This window comes from Ovis aries, chromosome 4 (genome assembly GCF_016772045.2).
Source record: "Ovis aries strain OAR_USU_Benz2616 breed Rambouillet chromosome 4, ARS-UI_Ramb_v3.0, whole genome shotgun sequence".
NCBI lineage: Eukaryota > Metazoa > Chordata > Mammalia > Artiodactyla > Bovidae > Ovis > Ovis aries.
In genome coordinates this window covers 6,870,407-6,884,109 of record NC_056057.1, presented here as the reverse complement: position 1 = coordinate 6,884,109, position 13,703 = coordinate 6,870,407, and the positions used below count along the sequence as shown (strand labels likewise).

The 13,703-nt window shown below is 53.6% G+C and overlaps 1 protein-coding gene across 1 annotated transcript in view; it reads left to right on the top strand.

Annotated features, from left to right (window-relative positions):
* Positions 1 to 9,343: 9,343 nt before the first annotated feature.
* The window catches only part of VWC2 (von Willebrand factor C domain containing 2), a 126,617-nt gene continuing 122,257 nt past the window's right edge, over positions 9,344 to 13,703 (top strand). Inside the window, exon 1 of the mRNA XM_004008194.5 lies at positions 9,344 to 10,067. Coding sequence (XP_004008243.4) covers positions 9,369 to 10,067 — 699 coding nt within the window. The 5' untranslated portion in view covers positions 9,344 to 9,368. The remainder of the gene's footprint in view (positions 10,068 to 13,703) is intronic.

Below are 13,703 nucleotides of genomic sequence, written 5' to 3'. Positions count from 1 at the left end.
TCCATTGGAAGGACTGATGCTGAAGCTGAAACTCCAATACTTTGGCCACCTGATGCAAAGAACTGACTTATTGGAAAAGACCCTGATGCTGGGAAAGATTGAAGACAGGAGGAGAAGAGGTTAACAGAGGATGAGGTGGTTGGATGGCATCACCAACTCAATGGACATGAGTTTGAGTAAGCTCTGGGAATTGGTGCTGGACAGGGAGGCCCGGTGTGTTGCAGTCCCTGAGGTCACAAAGAACAACTGAGCAACTGAACTAAACTGAACTGAATAGGTGGTAGCTTTGGAATTGTTTGAAAAACTTTATTCCAAGAATCCCAATTAGTGAATTGGTTTCTACCTGGAAGCAAGCCAGCAGTAGGGCCCTGAGATGGCCCACTTTTGGCTATCGAAACACCAAGCTGTGCTCCTCACATCTCCAGATGAAACAAACATCTGCTGGTGAGCCAATTTACAGGAAGATAAAACGAGGCTGCTGAGAATAATGGACCCAGTTGAATAACTTGATGTAAAGAATAAGATGGCGTACAGATGTACAGAGGACCAACTCCACAAATATACTATGGAGAACCCTTGCTGGCTATACAACTTCAGTGGACACCTAAGTGGCTCTTCACTGACCAGGTTTTAGTCAGTGAAAAGCTGAAGGAAATGGTCAGGCATTGGCGCTTAACCCAGGAGGAATCAAGGAGCAAGGACCCAACTTTGGTGGATACCCAACTGACTCTTTACTGACCAGTGGTGGGGACCAGGCTTTGAACCCCTCAACCCTCAGCTGACTCCTTAAAGTGTTTCTTTCTTGAATCCTGCAGGAAAGTGGAAGGAAAAAGACACAGAGGGCAATAACAGGGCAGTGGACAAAGCTTCTTCTTGGCTCAAGACCACAGAGAAGTTTCACTCTTCCTTCTGCTGGCCCTGGAAGAAAGGAGTTTCTCTCAATGGATGGAGATAAAACCTAACTTGCACATTCTCTAGTGAGGGCAAAAGGAAGTCCTCAAGTGGTCCTGTAGGACTGCGATGAGTGACTCAGCCCAGTGCGAAGGTTGGGGAGTCGCAGGAGATTCGGGCAAGGCACGGCCCTCAAAGCTCACACTGTCTGGATTCTTCCATAATTCATCTGACAAACGTTTGTCACAACCCGGCTACATACTGCAGAGGCCACAGGAGCTAGAGACACAGAAGTGACTTATGGTAAGGGGGCCGGGCTGCGGAAGGTGAAGGGCATCATTAAACAAGTATAAGCAACACTGTTCTGCAAATGCTCAGAAATGTAGATTTGAAAATAAAAAGCTCTTGGCCCTGCGGGGGCCATCAAACAATGTCAGCCTTGTTCTGGTTTGCAGGTCCAAATCACCACCCCCTATCCCACGAGGACCAGCAGAAATGGACTCCAGGGAAGGCTCTGTGTGCAGCAGGATGTCGCGGACTGTTAACGTGAGATACACGATGGATGACATTGACTGACATCCTGCCATCACAGGCTCCCCACAGTCTCCCTTGGTCCTGAGTCCTCCTGGTTTAAGCACCAACCCTTCACCATCTCCTTCTGCTTTTATCTCAGATCTGTGACTCAGTCACAATCCTCGTACCCCTAAGTCCCAGATATCTGGATGTTCCCATGTTCCGGGTCTATGTGGAAGTGGTTTGGGGCGAGGAAGCACTTCCTTATGATCGTTGTGACATACACGCTTATGTCAGAAGCCCAGGGTCTGAGCCCTAGTAGTGTTCTGGGCCACTATTTCCAAAACGATTCTCTTGAGGGTCCGTCCCCATCCTGTCCATGACTCCAATAGAGTGGAGACTGCTGAGATCCCCCAGGGATTGGCATACCATGGAAGGATCAAGAGGCCACTCAGCCTGGGGTCCAGGGAAGAAGCCATCCAAGGAAGACAGGTCGTGTGACTCTCTACCAAAGACACATGTACCCCCCAATGGTGTTACTGATCCTCCTGGGACAACCCTCTGCTCTGTACTCTGCTTTCTTTTCCTTTGTTTTCAATATAGCAGTATGTACATGCTAATCCCAAACTCTCTGACTATTCCTTCCCCCTAACCCCACCGCAGTAACCATAAGTTCATTCTCTGTGAATCTGTTTCTCTTTCGTATCCTTTTTTTTTTTTTTAAGATTTCACATATAGATGCTGTCATATGGTATTTGTCTTTCTCTTCCTGACCTACTTCACTCTGAAGATCTCTAGGTTCAGCCATGCTGCTGAGTAATATTTATGGCTGAGCAATATTCGATTGTGTATACATGCCACGTCTTCTTATCCATTCCTTTGTTGATGGACATTTAGGCTGTGTCCATGTCTTGTCGTAAACAGTGCTGCAGTGAACACTGGGGCGCATGTATCCTTTCGGATTATGTTTTCTCCAGAAGTGGGATTGCTGGATCATATGGCAAATTTATTTTTAGTTTTTAAGGAACCTCCATACTGTTCTCCAAAGTGGCTGCACCAATTTACATTCCCACAAACAGCATAGGAGGTTCTTTTTTCTCCACACCCTCTCCAGCACTTACTGTCTGTGGACTTTTTGATGATGGCCATTCGGACTGGAGTGTTATGATAGCTCATAGTTTTTATTTACATTTCTATAACAATTATGGCACTGTTGAACATCTTTTCACGTGCCTCTTGGACATTTGCATGTCTTCTTTGGAGAAATGTCTATTTAGATCTTCTGCTTCGTGCTGTGCTGGGCTCGCAACCCACTCTGGGGGACCTAGGAGTGGAGTATAAACAGAGGGAGGTCTCTGGCTGTGCCACAGCCCCGTCTGGTGCCTGACTCCTGGGAAGACCAGGGGCCAAAGATGCAGTCATGAGAAAATGCACCCCATCTCAGAAGGGCTCCAGAGTGGACCCCAGACTCCCTTCATCAGTTGCAAGGAAAACCCAGCATGGCATGGCATCCAGCATCTGATAGGCTGCCTCGTTCCGAACTGTCCAAAAGGAGGAGGAAAACCTTACAGAGTGGTGATTGAGGCTTTTCACCTCTGTTCCACCCAGGCCCTTCCTCTGAGAGCACTGCCTGTGCCAGGAGAAGCCCACGACCCCATTTTGTCCTTCTCAGGCCAATCAATTCTGAGGGGCCCTGGTCCCTTTAGGATTGTTTTGGAAACTTCTATACGGGTCTATATGTCTGTGGTCTGGGGGTCTGGAATGTATTTGAAATGGATCCCTGGCCACTTCCTTGCAAGAAACATGCTTTGGCACTGATTTCAGAAAAATACCTGTAAGTCATCCATTCGATTATCTGAACAGATGCTGCTGACTTTGGGCAGAACAGCGGGAGGGATGAGTCTCCAAGGTGTGGGGTAATCAGGCCGCCTGTGCAGCAGGCAGGCCTGGGAGCAGTAACTCTCTGCTCCAGCCATGGATCAGAGGCTGAGTGGGATGGAGCTGCTGCCTGCGTAGCCTGGTCCAGAGTTGAACTTTAACTGGGGGCTCCCTTAACGGCCAGGCTTTCTCTGGGCACAACTATAAAAAGGCATCGGAGTGTCCGAGGTGGCTTCCCTCATTTGTTAGGTTGAGTTAGTGATCAGCCTTCTGCCTGACCACAAACATCTGGCTGCCCCTGATTTCAGGTGCAAATGGCTTTCAGTCCCTCCAACTTGGAAAGTCGGAGATTTTATGGCTTTTCTCTGGCCCAAGACCAGAATTCAAGAAAAATGCAACTTTAGCAAAGGTGTGAACTCAATAAAGGTAACCCTTAGGCTTTGGGCCCAGACAGGCAGAAGCCTGCAGGATGTAGTGAGAAGCTCAAAGCTCTGCATTTTCTGCCCCATCTTTACTGGAACAGGAGTTTCCAGAAGGCTCTCCTTCCCACAGAAATGACTCTGCATCCCCTCCCAGTAAGGCTGGTAGTGCTGGCAGCACCCTGCCATCCACGGCCACCTCTGGAGAAGCTCTCCCTGCATCCCAATTCTCTTTGCTTGTGGAGAAAATGCACAAGATGCTAGGCCCCCAGGCATCCACTTTCTAGTCTCCATCAGACCCTCTGTACCATGGCTGTTTGTTTGTTCATCCTAAACTCATCCCATGGGCTTCCCACGTGCGCTAGTGATAAAGAACCCACTCGCCAATTAAGGAGACATAAGAGATGAGGGTTCCATCCCTGGGTTGGGAAGATCCCCTGGATGAGGGCATTGCAACCCACACCAGTATTCTTGCCTGGAGAATCCCATAGACAGGGGAGCCTGGCGGGCTATAGCCCATAGCGTAGGAAAGAGCTGGACTCAACTGCAGTGACTGGCACATACGCATGTAACCTCATCCCATAGTCTCTTTTCTAATCTCAAGCCACAGACACCACCTCTTCCCCCATTGAGTCCCGCAAATGACCCTGTCTCATCCCTCTAGGGGAGTTGGGAGCAGACCCAAGCTTCATGACATCACTTGCCACTTTATCTCCTAATACACCTCCATTCCAGTGCATCTGGTCTAATTCTTTCCTGGAAGGAGTTTCCTTCCTTCAGTTATTCAGGTATCACTCTGTCCCTGATTCCTTGGCAGAAACACACTGAGCCCCTAGGGTAGGTTAATTTGGCCTGATCTACCCACGTGACCACTAGGACGTCCCTGGAACTGACCACAGGGCACACAGCCCGCTCTGATCCCTCCCATCCCCTCTGCCACTGTGTGCTCTCAGGAGAGTAGGACCTGGGATGCAAAGTCACGAGGGATCGGCTGGATTGGGAGGTTGAGAAGTCCCCATGACATGGACAGTTAAGTCACGGGCAGAGCACCACCAAGGCAGCAGTGGTGCTGGCCCAGCAGCCCTGGAGTTAGAGTCTGAGGCTCCAGAGTCCCCTGGCTTCTGCCCTGTGAGTCGGGACCTTAGCCAGCTCACAGCTTCCTTGAGGTATGGCTCCCCAATGGCGAGCAGTAACGGTGTCCCAGGTGTGCCGCATGGAATGAATGAGACGGCTATGCGCATGCCCAGGACTGTGTGAGTCGCAAGCACGGCTCTCCCAGCTTTTCCCACCCCTCCCTCGGCATGTGCTTCCGGGGCTGAAGGCACGCGAAGATGAATCAAGTCCAGCAAGAGCCCCTAGTTTAATAAGCCGCCTTTTCAAAGGTGTGTGCAGACATCCCAGAGCTAAGACAGTCTGTGGCTACAAGGCCTGTGTCAGCCAGAAACAAGCCTTGATAAAAAGAGAAGTAAACGAGTTATACCTCAGGAGACAGAAAAACTGAGGACGAGGCAACTCTGAACTTGGCCTGGACCCGCCCGCCTTGCCTGCTGCTCAGGATGGGCCTGGGGGCTGTGGGCACACTCACAGACTCAAGTCTTCTGTTGGTTGGTCTAAGACTAATAAAGTCAGTTACAACAGGTTGGGGTGCAGAAACATGCCATGGTCCCAGAGCTCTTTGGGGTTGCTACCTACTCAGAGATGCTTTTTTTCTTCTTCTTCTTCTTCTTCTTCTTCCTTTTAAAGACCAGAAATGGTGACTCTGAGACAGCAGGTGAATTGTCTGAGGTCACAAAACTGCCCTGAGTAGGACCCGATAAGACCTTGTCACCTTACTCCACAGCCAGAAATCTTTCTGCCGCTCCCTCCTACTCTGCAACCTGAGAAGAACTCAGATAAAAGAAAGGATGGAAGGAAGGAAGAAAAAAAAATTGAGGAAGGAAGAAAGAGAGGGAGGGAGAGAGAGGGAAGGAGGAAGGGGGAGGGAGGAGAAGGGAAGCAAGAAAGAGAGAAAGAGAAAAGGGGAATCAGATTCCCCTTCGTTTCCCAGGTATTGCCTTGAATTTCCCAGCTAATCAAGGTGGCGCGGACATTGTTCTCCACTAAGGACAGAAATCCTTCTAAACGGCTTCTCCCCTCACCTCATCGGCCCCTAACAGCACCCCTGAGAATCGCCTGCCAGGAGGTAGTGTTGGGACACGGGGCAGTGCAATTAATCCCTCATTTTGTCAGGCCTCTGTGACACAGCTCTCACTGTGCCCACACACGGAGGGACAAAGCCTTCTGATTCAAGGGCTCTGTGACTGAGGTGAGATCAGAAGAGCTTTCGTGATTCCCTCCATCAGACCCCCAACCAACTTATTAGCTAGAAGTAGAATCTTTTGCACATACCATTAAAGTTTTATTCTTCTTAGTCACATCTACTAGGGGTTACGCCAATGTAGCTATCTGAGATTCCTTGGTATTAAAACAAAGACAAACATGATGTGAAATGATTGGGTGGCCAGGCTGCTCAGTCCCACAGGCCAGTGTGACCAGTCTCTTGAAATGACAGGATGCAAAGGCAGAAGGGCTTAAATCTTTCTGGACATTGAAACACTCCACCCAACTGTTTGGTTTTTTTGTTGTTGTTGTTGTTGTTGTTTGTTTGTTTGCTTTTTGGTGCGGGGTTGGCTGTGGCGGAAGGTTGCTTAGGTGAATCAGGAGAAACTTCTTCTGCCCAGTCTTTCTGTGGCTGGGAGAGGGCCCTTCCACAGTTCATTCAAATGGTTTGTTCACTATCAAGAGGTGGGTGCTTTGCGTGCTTAGTTGCCCAGGCATATCCAAGTCTTTGGGACTCTATGGACTGTAGCCTACCAGGCTGCTCTGTCCATGAGATTCTCCAGGCAAGAATACTGGAGTGGGTTGCCATTCCCTCCTCCAGGGGATCTTCCCGACCCAGGGATCCAGCCACATCTCCTGTGGAGGAGGAAAGCAATTGCTCTCAAACACCCATCCCCAGGCCAAGGCCTGGCCTTGTAGGACAAAGGTTATGTGTTTATACATCTGAGTATTGTCATTGATTTTAAGATGACACAGTAAGAACCACTGACTGGGAATAGACATCTCTACAAAAAATTTCATTTTAGGGGTTAATTTGAACAGTTTCCTTTTCTCCCTCCTTTTCCTATCCAAGAAAAGTAGCATGTTCATTGAGCAAGATCAGAGTAAAAAAAAAAAGTCTGAACCACACAGGCTTCTGCTGGACAGCTTAGCATTCCAGCGAAGTTAACCTGGCAGATGTTTCTATTCGGTGACAGGAGTCGTCACCCAGGAAAGGGGAGGCAGAGGGACCGGGGTGGGGCTGGGGAGTAGAGAAGAGAGCTTGGCAGTCTGAAAGGACACTGCACGCATTGTTATGGGTTTCTGACTCTTACACGTCTATACTTCTGGGTTTCTGAATGTAAAGAGAGAAGTTAAAAAAAAAAAAAACTGCTAAGCTAACACGGCCTTCGAATTCCAAACTGAACACAGTTTGGTTCGGGTTTTTCAACAGTCGCAAGACCAGGCTGTCCGCGGGGAGGAAAGCCGGAGGGGGCCAATTAGGAAGGAAGGAATTAAAGGGAAGAATAAAGGAGAGGGAAAAGCCCAGATGGAAGGTCCAGCGGACGGTGAATGACAAGGCTGGAGGATGGCAGCCGGCGGCGGAGGTGGGGAGGCGGCTGCGCGGGAGACTGACAGGTGGGTCTCCGCCGCGAGGCGGGCGGCGGGGCGGGAGGTCTTCCAGCCCCCGGGGAGCTCGGGCCGCCACGGCGACGCCTCCCAAACCCCGGCCGCAGAGGAGGGCGGGGAGCGCGCGGGGCGGGAGGCGGCTGCGGCAGGGGAGGCGGGAGCGAGGGCTCTCACTCCAGCCTCGGGGCCCGTAGCCCGCCCGCCGCGCTCCGGGCGTCTCTCCTGCCTCCTACGCGCTGCGGACGCCCCAGCCTCCCGGCTGCCTGGTCCGGGGAGCTCTCCGCGCCTGCCCGAGAAGAGCAAGAACGAGTTGGGGCGCCCCGGGGCGCGATTCGTGGCGGAGACGCTGGGACCAAATCGGAGGATGAGCGGCGGAAGGCGGCGCAGAAACTGACGCGAGTTGGGGCCACGGCTCCCGGCCGCCGGCGCGACGAGCCAGACCGCGGAGACGCCCTAGCCGAGTGCACGCGCCGGGCGGAGCGCGCGCAGGTGGGGCTGAGCTCTCGGCGGTGCGCTCCGCTCCGGGTCCTCGCCGGCCGGAGGATGGGCGCCGGCGCCCAGGGTCCGCGCCCGCCGCTGCTGCCCCTGAGCCCGCCGCGAGCCCGGCGTCCGGCCGGCGCCCTGCGCTCATGTATGTAGGCTGGGCGCCCGCCCTCGGGGATGAGGATGCATGCTGGGTGTCCGCGCCCCCGGGCGCCCTTCCGCCTCCCTTGCTGCTCAGGAGGAGTCCCCCACCCCAGACCCCAAGTTTGTAAATATGGGTGATCGCCCGGGCTGAGGTCCACCGGGCTGGGGCTGGAAATGAGCAGAGGGCACAGAGGAGCCCTGCTTACTGGAAGAGGGTGGGGAGGCGGAGGAAGCCACTCCGGGGCGCACAGATTTGGGGAGTTGGACGGCTAGGTGGAGAGAGGCTGGGCGGCCAGTACCCTGCAGCGTCTAGTCTAGGGGTCTGTCGGCCCCTTTGGGCCACAGAAAGTTTGGGAACCAGAGAGGTTTTCGGAGACCGGGAGACTGAGGGGCGTTCGCCCCCGCCCTGCATCTCCAGCCTTCTCCACCGCACACCTTCAATCTGCCGGGCCCTCCTGCTCCACCGCCACGACCCCCTCCTGGCAAAGAAATTAGGAGACTGCGCGCTGCGGCTAACACGGGGGTCTCTGGTCTGCGCCCGGAGTCGCTGAGCCGCTGCCGGGTGGCTGGCGGAGGAAGAGAAGCCTGCGGAATCTCCCACCCGCAGCCGGGAACCGGGGGTGGGCTGGGGGATAGTCGGGGACCTTCCCCCGGCAGCGGGGTCTGAGCTGGAGGGCGGAGAAGGGGCTTCTGCGCCCCGCACTGGCGGCGTTTGAAAAGTTTTTCAGATGAATCACCGGGCCCTGCAAGGTTTCTTCCCTTCCTTCCCTCTCCTCTTCCCCAAACACCCTCAGGCAAGCGAGGAAGGGTTTCCCTCTCATTTTTCTGCACAGTCTTCACCGTCCACTCCACTGCGGAATTCTTCACTGCGCGACCTCTGGGGAAGTGTGGCCGGGACCTGAAGAGGGGCGCCAGGCGCTGGAGTTATGTGGCTCCATCCGAGCCTTGCAGGGGGCGCGGGCCCAGCTCGCTGCAGCCCCACCGCTCCACCATCCACTAATAACGACTACAGGGGGCACACTGCGGGTCGGTGTTTTTCTGGGACTCGCTTCCGTGTCCAGGCCCGCAGTCAGATCTGTAGGACCCCCGGCGGCGCCGGGAATGCAGCCCCTGCCCTCGCGGTCCGGCGAGTCCATCTAGGGAGCCTCGGGGTCGGGCGGCTCGGGGCCGGGCGGGGACCGGGCGCGCGCGGGCCGCGGGGCTCAGCTGTGCTGCTGTTCTCTCCGCAGGGACGGCGGCTCCCGGCTGGCGGCGGCGCGCCCCCGGGCTGTGAATGCGACTCGCCCCTCGGCCGCGCTCCCCGCCCGCCCGCCCGCCGGGACGCGGTAGGGAATGCCCAGCTCCACTGCGATGGCAGTTGGCGCGCTGTCCAGTTCGCTCCTGCTCACCTGCTGCCTGATGGTGGCCCTGTGCAGCCCGAGGATCCCGCTGGAGAAGCTGGCCCAGGCGCCGGAGCGGCCGGGCCAGGAGAAGCGCGAGCACGCGTCTCGGGACGGCCCGGGGCGGATGAGCGAGCTCGGGCGCCCGGCGAGGGACGAGGGCGGCGGCGGCGGCCGGGACTGGAAGGGCAAGAGCGGCCGCGGGCTGGCCGGCCGGGAGGCGTGGAGCAGGCAGAAGCAGGCCTGGGCCGCCCAGGGCGGGGGCGCCGGGGCCGGGGCCCTGCAGGGGCGGCCCCGCGGGGACACCCCGCACGAAGAGCCCCCGGCCGCCGCCGCCCAGGACGTGGCGGGTCCGGAGTCGGAGCCCACGCCCGAGCCGCCGGAGGAGTACGCGTACCCGGATTACCGGGGCAAGGGCTGCGTGGACGAGAGCGGCTTCGTGTACGCGATCGGGGAGAAGTTTGCTCCGGGGCCCTCGGCCTGCCCGTGCCTGTGCACCGAGGAGGGACCGCTGTGTGCGCAGCCCGAGTGCCCGCGGCTGCACCCGCGCTGCATCCACGTTGACACCAGCCAGTGCTGCCCGCAGTGCAAGGAGAGGAAGAACTACTGCGAGTTCCGGGGCAAGACCTACCAGACCCTGGAGGAGTTCGTGGTAAGAGGCCAGCGCCCGGGCGACTTTGCACGTCCCAGGAGCCGGTGAGCTGGCTCCTCGCCCCCACTTTGGAGAAGAGGCGCCCTGTGGTTCTCAGAGGTGGACGGCGCTGTGCCTGTGTCCCCTCTCTTTTTCAGTGCAGAGGTAATTTTTGAAAGCCACGTGCCCAGCTGACATGCGTTTGCTCCAAAAGGGTTTCCTTAGAGTAAAGCCCGTGGCACCAAAGCCCAAGCGAAAAAACAGGCTGCGCTGTTACCCTTAATTGGCTGCTCCGGAGTTAAAAGTGTTGCTGCTGAAATGTTCACCCTGTTTTCAAACACAGGGCAATTTACCTTGCTGTTTGGGATGCATTCTTCAGTTAATAGTTCATTAAGGGAGACTATTCATATAAATAAGCCGTTTCCCTGGATTATGTGCTGGGTATCAGGCAGATGTTCTAGAAATTAAAACAAAACAAAATTCTTGCTGATTGGATGACAAAACATGGTCCATGGCAAAAATAAGTCCAGGTTATGGTTCTTAAAATGGTTTTATTTTAGGTGAGTACTGGTCATGATGTTAGTAGCACTATTTCCTGAATGCCTACAGTAATGTCACACCCCCAGGCTGCATTTTCACCTATACTAAGGTAGTTAAACCTCAAGCTAGGCTATAAAGTTGATTATGATCTGTTACCTCCAGTTGATGGAGAAGAGGAAACTGAGACACAGAATATTTAAATAAGGTGTCCAGGGCAACACAGCTGCTAAGGAGCAGATTCAGTGCCTCAAGCCTGCTTTGATACTCTAGGCTCTATTTACACCAAAAGCCTAGCCCCACGGGTGCTGGGTGGACAGACTGCCCAGTGGATGTGCTGGCCAGGGGCTAACTTGCCCAGAGCCCAGCTTCTTCACTAGCAGCCCTGGCAGACCACCCGCACCCCTGCTCAGCCTTTCAAGCCCCCCAGGGTTGGCTCAGCCTCTGGCCTGCCTGGACTTGGCTGATTGACTTGGCATGCCAGAGTTTTCCTGGGCAGCAGAGGGTGTCCTGGGACCTCCGGCCCCCAAAGCTGAGTGAGGAGGCAGATGGGGAGGAATCTCCTCCAGGGTCTCCAGAACAGAGCCTCTGAGATCTACAGATTGAGAATGTGGCCAGGGTGTGACAGCAGGTAGTGAGTTTCAGGAATGAATTCCTGAGTGCTGTAGAAATACTCTTTCATCTGTAAAGTAAGGCTAGCCATTCCTCAAGGCTCCCTGGAGTTCTAACCACCTGATATTCAGGGTCTAACTCCAGGCAAACATGTTGAAGACAATTCTTGGCTTCGGCCCTTTGGAGGACCAGACCCCTTTGAGGAGAACTTTATGGGTACCAGGCCCTGCCCATACAATAGCAGTCAGGACCTCTGCTCTCAAAATTCTCCTAGAAGACTGAGGAGCCAGACAGATGACTCTCCAGAAGTTATGGGTGCAGCCCGGAAGTGCAGAAGCAAAGCTGGCCCTGGGAGCTGGTGGGACCCAAAGGAGCCACTTTCTGTGTTGGCCAGAATGGAGCTATAGCCAAACAATTCCCTGGAGTTTCAGGTTCATCGAAAGTGTTATAAGATCAAAGACAAGGAGTTAGTTTTTTATTATTAGTATTTACTGTCTGCACTATGTGTGGTAACATAATCATTTCTTATGTATCCCATGAGGTGGGCTGAGGAATTACTAACATTTTGACCTCAGAAGCCCAAACACATCACAGAGCAGCCATCACAGGCAGAAGGAAGAATTCAAATCTGTTTGAGTTATTCATTGCTAAATGCTGGATGCCATGGACTGTCTGTGTATATGGTTGTTGGGGGATTCTCCTGTTGGATTCCTGTTTCCAAAAATTAGTGCCTACCCTGATGGCTCAGCTGGTAACGAATCTGCCTGCAATGCAGGAGACTCAAGTTTGATGCCTGGGCCTGGAAGATCCCCTGGAGGAGGAAATGGCAACCCACTCCAGAATTCTTGTCTGGGAAATCCCATGGACAGAGGAGCCTGGAGGGCTCCAATCCATAGGGTCGCAAAGAGTCAGACATGACTAAGCATGAGAATGAACAAATGAAATGGAATGTGTTTCCCACTCTGCAGATGGGAGATTTTAGCAAGAAAAGGGAGTTTGGAGAGATGATTATCTCGGGAAGAATCAAAATATTAATAAAGCTATTTTTAGAGTATTAAGTGCATCTTTCATCTTCAAGCGACACTTCATTCTTAACTTTCATCCAATCATTACCAGCTGCTAGGATGACACATGCATGAGGGTTGAGCAGCTGCTGCAAAATTTCCACTATATTCCTGCTCCTATGACATGTACAATTGCATAAGGATCTCACTGTATGTATCACGCTTGTTCATTTCTGTTAGTATCAGGAACATTTCTAGGTATTTCCCTGATTTAGCGTGGCTTTGTGCAAGTTTCCTTCCAAGACCAAAAGGATGCAGGCTTTGTCAGGGGTGTTGGGAGGTTGAGCTTAGAAGGGCTTAGGGTCAGCTGTGGGGGCTCATTGGTAAAGAATCCACCTGCAATGCAGGAGACCTGAGTTCAGTCCCTGGCTCAGGAAGATCCTGTGGAGAAGGGAATGGTTACCCACTCGAGTATTCTTGCCTGGAGGATCCCATGAAGAGAGGAGCCTACTAGGCGACGCAGTCCACGGGATCACAAAGAGTCAGACACAACTGAGCAACTAAGCACACGGGGTCAGCCGTGAGTCCATGGGGTTTGCCCCCATGCCTGGTCTGGGCCAACTGGGCTTCCAGAAGGTCCTCCAGGGCTTGCAGGTTACATAGCAGAGAAAACAGAAAAGGAAAGCATTTTATATCTGAAGCTCTGGGGGCTTCTCTGAGAAAAGTGCAGTTCAGTGGAGGTTGTGGTCTCAAGGGTCACGCATGAAACACTGCTGACCACGGCAAAACTGGAGGTGAAAGGGAGGCTGGTTCTGGTCCGCTTCCCCTGAGGCACGCAGGCGCTGTGGTAGTCTCTGCTCTACTTTCTGAGAGAGAGATTACTGATGGAGACTGGGAGCTTGGCAGAACTGATCCTGTGCCTGTGATGTGTAGGCAGCCCCAGGCAAACATCACTCCTCCCAGCCCTCCCGTGAGTCTCCGTTCTGGGGGCCTATCTGCAGTCACTGTGCCAGCTGCACACTGAAGCCAAATCAACTGACACCTCAGAGTTTGGAGCAGATAAAGGTGTATTTATTGCAGGGCCATGCGTCCAGTAGTCATATATGGATGTGAGAGTTGGACCATAAAGAAAGCTGAGTGCCAAAAGACTGATGCTTTTGAACAGTGGTGTTGGAGAAGACCCTTGCGAGTCCCTTGGACTGCAAGAAGATCAAACTAGTCAATCCTAAAGGAAATCAACCCTGAATATTCATTGGAAGGATTGATGCTGAAGCTGAAGCTCCAATACTGTGGCCACCTGATGCTAAGAGCTGACTCATTAGAAAAGATCCTGATGCTGGGAAAGGTTGAAGGCAAGAGGAGAAGGGGATGAGATGAGGATGAGATGGTTGGATGGCATCGCTGACTCAATGGACATGAGTTTGAGCAAGCTCCGGGAGATAGTGAAGGACAGGGAAGCCTGGCATGCTGCAGTCCCTGGGGTCACACAGAATTAGACATGACT